Source organism: Grammomys surdaster, unplaced genomic scaffold, assembly GCF_004785775.1.
Source record: "Grammomys surdaster isolate TR1022 unplaced genomic scaffold, NIH_TR_1.0 126133, whole genome shotgun sequence".
Lineage (NCBI taxonomy): Eukaryota > Metazoa > Chordata > Mammalia > Rodentia > Muridae > Grammomys > Grammomys surdaster.
In genome coordinates this window covers 1,246,488-1,254,782 of record NW_021620941.1, presented here as the reverse complement: position 1 = coordinate 1,254,782, position 8,295 = coordinate 1,246,488, and the positions used below count along the sequence as shown (strand labels likewise).

General features: G+C 47.8%; 1 protein-coding gene across 1 annotated transcript in view; it reads right to left on the bottom strand.

Annotated features, from left to right (window-relative positions):
* Window positions 1–8,295, bottom strand: part of Garnl3 (GTPase activating Rap/RanGAP domain like 3) — a 116,712-nt gene that overhangs the window by 37,553 nt on the left and 70,864 nt on the right. Inside the window, exons 12-14 of the mRNA XM_028757043.1 lie at window positions 6,319–6,427; window positions 3,537–3,582; window positions 2,712–2,818 (exon numbers count right to left, since the gene is read on the bottom strand). Coding sequence (XP_028612876.1) covers window positions 2,712–2,818; window positions 3,537–3,582; window positions 6,319–6,427 — 262 coding nt within the window. The remainder of the gene's footprint in view (window positions 1–2,711; window positions 2,819–3,536; window positions 3,583–6,318; window positions 6,428–8,295) is intronic.

Here is an 8,295-nt window from a genome sequence, read left to right as displayed (position 1 = left end):
TTCTTTCTTTCTTTCTTTCTTTCTTTCTTTCTTTCTTTCGACAGGTTCTCTCTCCATTGCCCTTGCTGTCCTGGAATTCACAAATTTCCACTTGCTTCTGCCTTGCCTGGCCACAAAACTATATTTTAAGTAACTAATCTTGACAGAAGGAAAAGACCTGAGTTATTGAACCATTTAGAGCTATTTTGGATTTTTTGACCTGGCTGGCTTCCTCCATTCTGCTAAACCCACTGTGGAATTCAAATAGCCTTCTAGTCTCAGGGTTCTAGTGTGTTGTTGGCTGTGCAGCTCGTTGGTCGTACAGACCCATGCTCCAGCACTGCAGAGCCTCCTCTATAATCTGGGCTCCTTGCACCCATAATTCTCAACTTAGATATATTTTTTTAAGACAGCATTTCACAATGTAGCCGGGCTGACTTCAAACTCAAGAGATCCTTCTGCTTCTGCCTTTAGCTTACTAGGAATAAAAGCACTGCTACTATACCCAGCCCCCTAAAAGCTTCATCATCAGGTCAACTGAATCCCACTTTCATTTCTCCCTAAGATGCTGAGGGTGTTGATGTGCCACTCCTAGGCCTACTTTTGCTATTCCATCTTAATGTATGGATTCCACTTACAAGTGGGTCCCCAATGCTGTCCTCTAAATACTCTGGGGTTAAAGCACTACAGGCCTTGGGCTCCAGCTGTGCTGTCACTATCCCATAGCACACTTATCTGCTGTGCCTGGCTCTTTTGTTCCCTTTGGCTGACAGCTGTGACAACTGCTCCCTGTTTGTTTCTTGCTTCCTATTTGATGCCCTGGGCTTGAACCACATGAAAATTTCCAAGTCTGGATGTTTTGAAAATGCAGAAAGGAGCCGGGCGGTGGTGGCGCACGCCTTTAATCCCAGCACTTGGGAGGCAGAGGCAGGTGGATTTCTGAGTTCCAGGCCAGCCTGGTCTACAGAGTGAGTTCCAGGACAGCCTGGGCTATACCGAGAAATCCTGTCTCGAAAAACAAAACAAAAAAACAAAAAAACAAAAAAAAAGAAAAAAAAGAAAATGCAGAAAGGAGCAGGATCACCTTTGCCAGATGATCTGCAGTCTGCTGCTTCTTGTGATGGGTGCAGAGCTTTTCCCTAGACCCTGCTGTGACCCAAAACTGGGAGCTAACAGTGTGGAGGGCACACAGCTGTTTCTCCTTCCAGGAGAAGGTTGTGAAGCATGTGGAGGCCTCTGCAGGGGTTCCCAGAGGGATGAGCACTGTCAGCCAGCTTGGCTCAGAGTGGGATGTATCTGGTGACTGGAGTTAAGTGACACTTATCCCTTCAAGTGCCACTGAGCTGGGTAGATAAGACATGGAGGCTGGAGAGATGGCTCAGGGGCTAAGAAGCACTTGCTGCAAGTGGCCCACACCTTTAATTCCAGCACAAAGGTGGCAGAAGCAGACAGATCAGTGAGTTCAAGACCAGGCTGGTTTATATAGTGAATTCAAGCTAGCCAGGGCTATATAATGAGACTTTGACTCAAAAAACAAAACAAAACAAAACAAACAAAACCCCACTTCCTGCTCTAGAAGAGGATCTGGGTTTCATCATCAGTGTCCACACTGGGCAGCTCAAAACTTCAGTTCCAGGGAAATAATCCAATGCCTTCTCTTCTGGCCTCCTGGGCACCTGCATACATGTGCACATAAATCCACTCAAGCATACACACATACACATAAAATTAATCTTTAAAAGAGAATATAAAGGAAAGACAATATGTCATCCAGCACCTGACTGGCCTACAGCATTAGTTTCGGCCAATTTTGAAGGAGACTGAAAACTAGAAGCTGAGTAGTGTGAATTGTTGTGGGATTCTGTCAGGTTCTGGACTCAAGTGATGCCACCTTGGGGCTGGGTGACCAAGACAGATTCAATGAGAGGACAGGAGCGTTTCTAAATTCTGTCAAACTACATGGCAACAGTGACAGAATTAGGCACTGTATGTAGGGGTGTGAGGGGCAGGAGGATGCCAGCAAAGCAGTTGCAGCCCCTACTGTCTGGCAGGAGACTGGAGCTGGCTGCAGAGGGCACAGACTGGGTGGCACTGCCAGAACTCCAGGGCTGACAGACTCGGCTTCTATGAAGAGACTGTAGTGGGTGAAGCCGAGTGACGTGATTCTGATTAGGAGGTCCTCATGGGCAAGCATGCTCTTAGGAGGGTGTGGCCCATGTTTGTTATACAGAAGATGAAAGCCCAGAGTCAGGCCCTGGGAGTCTCCAGTGAGCTCAGGTGCACGTGCTCTGGCTCGCTGGCTCTTGCGGCCTGGGATGGTTCTACTCACTCCATGCACACCCACCTGCCTGCACACTCATACAACCCAGCAACTCTCTGTCCCTGAGTGTGAATCATGACCATAGATAGTTCCCTAGCTCTTCTCAAAGACAGATACACAATGACAGAGACTCAGGATGATGGCATCAGAACCCAGGGCACACAGGAAGATTAGGGGCCTCTGGCACCGAGCGTGGTGAAGGGATAAGCTGCAAAGCCGTGGGCAGGATGTGAGGAGTGGCTGAGAACCCGGAAGAAAGCCTACCTAATGTTACCAGAAACTAAACATGGGTAATGGGTGACCTGAATGCGAATGGCCTAACAACACTTCCCTATGCTGTGGCCTGGGAGAGTAAAGAGAACACATTCTTATATGGAACAACCAACAGAAGCATTTCAAAATGACAACTTACATTTCACAAGCAAAAAGTCCCTGAATTCCTGGTGGTCTGTAAACACCGGAGGGGATGGCAAGGGTGGGCCAAAAAGTGGCACACTTTCTTCTGAAAATATTTTCAGCCTATGTAGAGAACATTCCAGAGTTATTTGGTGCTTTCCTTCAAAGCAAGTCAATATGTTCAAAGACATTATGTAATAAGTGAGAAAGAGCCCTCCCAGAGGAGCCTGTGTCACCTCTGAGCACTCTCTCCTAGGAGAGAGGCCAAGTCTTTAGGGTCTAATCCACCAGCCCGTGGACAGGCTGAACAACAGCGACGGTGCCCTGAGTAGCCACTGCATAGCAGGCAGGGTGCTCTGGAGTTCAAGGCTTGCTGAGCATGCCAGAGGTAACTGTGCTCTTATTCTATGCCAGGCTCAAGGTGCCTGGGGGACAGCCATATTCACAGACCCTCAAAGTCAGTAAGTGATGGAACTGAGGTTGACCTCACTTCCCCTAAATGGTGGGAATTGACATTACTTTCACAACACCCTTCTAATAGATTCATTTTGAGAAACAGAAGGACAAGTGGGCAAGAGGCACTCTGACCAAGGTCAAATATAGACAATTTCCCCTCTAAAGTACAAATGCCAAACTAATCCTGACCCCTGGGCCTACTGTACATAGCAATACTACATGGAGCAAAAACTTTCCCTGAAGAGACAGACAGAATATTCTAGAAGGTGAGAGTGTGCCTAATGAACCCCACAAGAAAGCACATCAGGGTCATCTGAGGGCCAGTACCAACTAGTGACACAAATTTTAGAATTAGAGCAAGAACAGAGATTAGGTCATCACCTACCTGTAATTGTCATTTTGCTGGTCATACCTCACTAAGGCAAAAATATCTGTGGGGATAGTCAAGGCAACTCATCAATACCTTTGATGCTCACATCTGACAGCTGTGCCTGACAATCCATCCTGAAGTGTTCTTGAGCAGGCCTCCCTGTGGCTAGGCACTTAACCGCTCTCAAGTTGGGACAAAACTCTGCCTCTTTACAAGGGACAGACACACAGGGGAGCCTTGCACCTAGTGTTAGTATCTGTGTGGTCTTATACTGGGAAAAGGTTAGGTGACAAAGAGTCCTCCCAGAGGAGCCTGTGTCACCTCTGAGCACTCTCTCCTAGGAGAGAGGCCAAGTCTTTAGGGTCTAATCCACCAGCCCGTGGACAGGCTGGACAACAGCAACGGTGCCCTGAGTAGCTGCTGCAGAGCAGGCAGGCCAGTATTTTACTTTCCACAGCTGTCAGAGGAGTGTATAAGGAAATCCACGGAACAGCCAAGCAGCCAGCAGAACCAGAGGAGCAGTTCCTGACACCGGTTACTCATCTATTTCATCACACATTGTAAAATGGGGAAACAATGTTTCTGCTATACACCTTCCCTGTCCTCCTGCCTCTGGTAGACAAAACAGACCGAGCCAATGTGGCTGCTGGCAGCCTCGGAGCAGAGACACCTGTGCTTGGGATGAAGCCTGAAGTGTTCAGAATAGCTCAACTGCTCGGGGTGTGGATCAGTGGCAGAGCACAAGTCAGAGGCCTGGCTTCCACCAGCGTTTAAGAAAAAAGGATAAATGACATATCATGAGGCTTCAATCTCAATAAAACTCTTTAAAAATAAAATCAAATAGCACAACTACCTGTACCCAGTAGTGCTCCTCTGGCCTGCCCTCATGTCTCACTGCCAACCCTGCTGCTGACTGGGGCTGAAGGCTGTCAGGTGCATCCACTCCTGTACTCTGCAGGATTAATTTACACCAACCACCTTTAGGTTTCCTTCAGAAACCCACGAGCCCAGGCCAATGTGGAGAATGTTAAATAGGGAGCACCCTAAAGTGTCTCTAGCTATCCAGCTACCTTGTCTTCTGGGACTCCACTCAGAGAAGCCTTCTGTCACCATGAAAAGGTGACAGACTATTAGTGCCACAGCCCAATGAATGGGGAACATTTTGCTCTAAGTAGAATGAACAAAGGAGATGTTTTCACCTTAATTATGATCCCCCTCCCCTTGTGGAAGGAATTTGGCCATTTCAACTTTTAAACACTTTCTTGCGAGCTCTGTTGTCTGGCTTCAGGAGACAAGTCAGTTTTACTGGCAGGCACCTGATGCGCAGTGATCTGTCTCCCAGTATTTTACTGGGGTCTCTGGGAACTGGAGCAGTGAGACTTCATTCTGAGAATGCCCACTAGATGTGTTTCACTTACTGTGGCCAACCTTCAGGGCTGCTGCCTTGAGTTTGGCTCTCAGGGCCTGTAACCGCGGCAAGTGGGCCGTGGCTGAGGTCTAGCAGGCAGGACAAATACATGCCCTGGGGCTGTCTGGCTCAGCACTGTTGAGAAGGCTAGCCCCACCCCCAGCACGTACAGACAGTGAGCTGAGCAGGGTTAGGGTACATGAATAACACTGTTAATGTTACCATGCCACATACTTCAATTTAGCTATATTATCAGGCTTAGAACAATTTCTCACGGTGACCTCCTGCCTCAGCCTCTCCAGTGCTGCCATTACAGATATCAGTCTACATGCCCAGATATTTTTTTTCCATATTTGAGAGAGGGTATGTAGCCTCAGCTGGCTTCCAATCTGTGATCCTCCTGCCCAGGCCTCCAGTGTGTTGGAACTACAGGCATGCAGCAACAGATTTTATACTTGACATCAGCTTCCACTCATTCACATTCATTACCAGTGCGTAACAGGAAGCTCCCCTCATTTCACAGACTTCCTGAGGAAAGAGAAGGCATTCTGAAAATCAAAGCTGGGTGTGGTGGCATGCACTTGTAATCTTAGCACCCAGGGGTCTGAGGCAGCAGGGCTTTAGTTAGCTGTGAAGTACTGTCTTCTGACCTGTAAACAGCCACAGTGCCCACCTGTACTCCCTAGGCCATCAACATCCCACTGTGGATGGGGAGGGGTTCCTGAGGTCCTGCCTCTCCCTGAAGAGCTACAGGTAGTTAATGGCTGCTGGGGTACAAAGAGTCATTTTCAGGCTGGAGAGATGGCTTAGCAGTTGAGAGCACTGACTGCTCTTTCAGAGGCCCTGAGTTCAATTCCCAGCAACCACTTGGTGGCTCACAACCATCTGTGATGGGATCTGATGCACTTTTCCAGTGTGTCTGAAGACAGCTACAGTGTACTCACATACATAAAATAAATAATTCTTTTTTTTTTAAAAGAGTTGTTTTCTCAGTGGTGTAGTCACTGGTAAGTTGCCTTTACTCAAATAAATCACCATTTGCCCCAGTTTTAAAAGTATCCCCAGTTAGATACAGTGGGACACACCCAGGTGAGAAAGCAGAGGGCCCTTGTTGAGAAGAAGGGGCGATCAGGAGAGGGAGAATGCTGGGAGGGTAATGGAGGGTGTGGTGAAGGAATCCTGTATGTGTATAAATTGAGAAACACAATGAAACAGTCCCCAAGAATCCCTACCCACTACCTCAGAGGCAGGGAAGAAGGGAAAACACAGCGCTTGGGCAAAACTGCCCAATAGTGGGCGCCAGACTAGCCACTCAGGACCTGCCCACTACACGTCCTGTGAGGCCCTGGGAGACGGTTGAGCTGGAGTATTTATGAAGACCCAGGATACGTGTAAAATGGGAGCGGATCATGGAAGGCTTAAAGGCGGGAGAGGATTCCTCTCCTTCCTGGAACACAATGGTGACAATATCGTTTCCAATGTGGCGTTTCCTTTCCACCTGTGAGGACGAGAAATGACATGGTGAGGAGAGCTGCTCTGACAAGGAACACTCAGTTAAGACTCTGTAGCAAACCACCACAGCCACTGCACAGCCCGACCCCTCTGTGGCCTTGACAAGCCACTGGGCTCCTCTCCTAGTGCAGGCTTCATTTCCTCTCATCAACCCTTAACTAAACCCCCTTGCCAGCCTGAAGGCCTGTCTTCCCTCCACCAGAAGACTGTAAGTGGATACTTCTCCAGAGACGACATGTCAACTGTAATAACCACAGGAGAAGACACTCAGCCTCACTAGTTACTGGAGATGTGCAAGCCAAGCCAAGCAGCCATGCAAACCAGTAGGATGAGAGTAGAAAATAACACATTGGTGCAAGGAGAGATCAGCCCTTCGTGTATTACTTATGGGAATGTGACATGCTGTGGCCCCTCTGTGTACTGATGGGAATGTGACATGGTGTGACCCCTCTGGAAATGATGTAGTGGTTACTCAAATAATTAGATGTAGATTTACCAGCCTAGAGAAATGGCTCAGTGTCTAAGAGGACTTACTGAGTTTGCAGAGGACCTGAGTTTGATTCCCAGCACTCACGTCAGGTAGCTCATGACTGCCTGTTGCTCCAGTTCCAGGGGATCTGATGCTTTCTTCTTGCCTCTGAGGGCACTGCATACATGTAGTGCACATATACATGCAGGCAAACACCCATACACATAAAACATTTAGAAAGTAACGGAGCACTCTAGCACTCTGGAGGTGGGCAGGGGGATCAGGAGTTCAAGGCCAGTCTGAGTTACTTGAGGTAGTATCGCTAAAAACAACAACAACAACAACAAGGATGGAGAGATATTTCAGAGGTTAAGTGGGCATTCTGCTCTTACAGAGGAGCCATGTTCGGTTCCCAGCACCAACGTCTGTGGCTTATAAAAATCTGCATTTCCATCTCCAGGGGATATGATGCTCTCTTCTGGCTTCTCTGTACTGTACTCATGTGTATGGACACATAATTAAAAACAAACAAGCAAGCAAACAAACAGAATCAGCTATACACTACAATGCAAACCTTTGAAAATAAGCGAACCATTAGATGTCAGTTTCTAAGGACCATTGGGGCTAGAGTGATGGCTCAGTGGTTAAAAGCACTGACTGCTTTAGCAGTTTAATTCCTAGCACCTAGATGGTGGCTTATAGCCATCTGTCACATCAGTTCAGTGAATCTGTTGCCTCTTCTGACCTTTGTGGACTCCCTAGTGCACACAGAACACTTACATACACATAGGCACACACACGAATACACATAAAATTAAATATTGAAAAGATCATGTATTACAGTACATAATTAATCCATGTGTACCTATGCTCCATCTGTTATGTGCTGTGGGCGGTGCTGGAGACTGCTGAGAGTTGGAGAGAGGATTGGAAGGCATTCCACTGGAGTTTGTGTGTCTGCTGTGTGTAGGGTGCTGGCACTGATGCTTGAACCCAGCACCTCACATGTTAGACAAGCACTCTGCACTTGAACCCCAACCCCAGTGTAAGTTTTCTGACGCCACTGTTGACATGTAAGAGGTCAAAAGCATTAAGGATGGAAGAGAAGATGGTGTGGTCTATCCTCTGCAATGAAAAGGCCTAGCAGCAGAGACATGGGTCTTCCCAACCAAACAGAGAAGACATCTTGCACACAGCAAGTCTCAGCTACATGTGCTTCCCTGCTCCAATATACCTGACCAGAGTTCTCCTAAAACAAGGACAAGTTCAATGGTACCCATAGCCCATGAGACCCCCATCAGCTACTTTTTCCAGTCAGACCATAGAACAGCACGTAGTACTTCACCCCTCCCTGCACATTCTCTGCAGAGTGCCTCTGCCTCCCG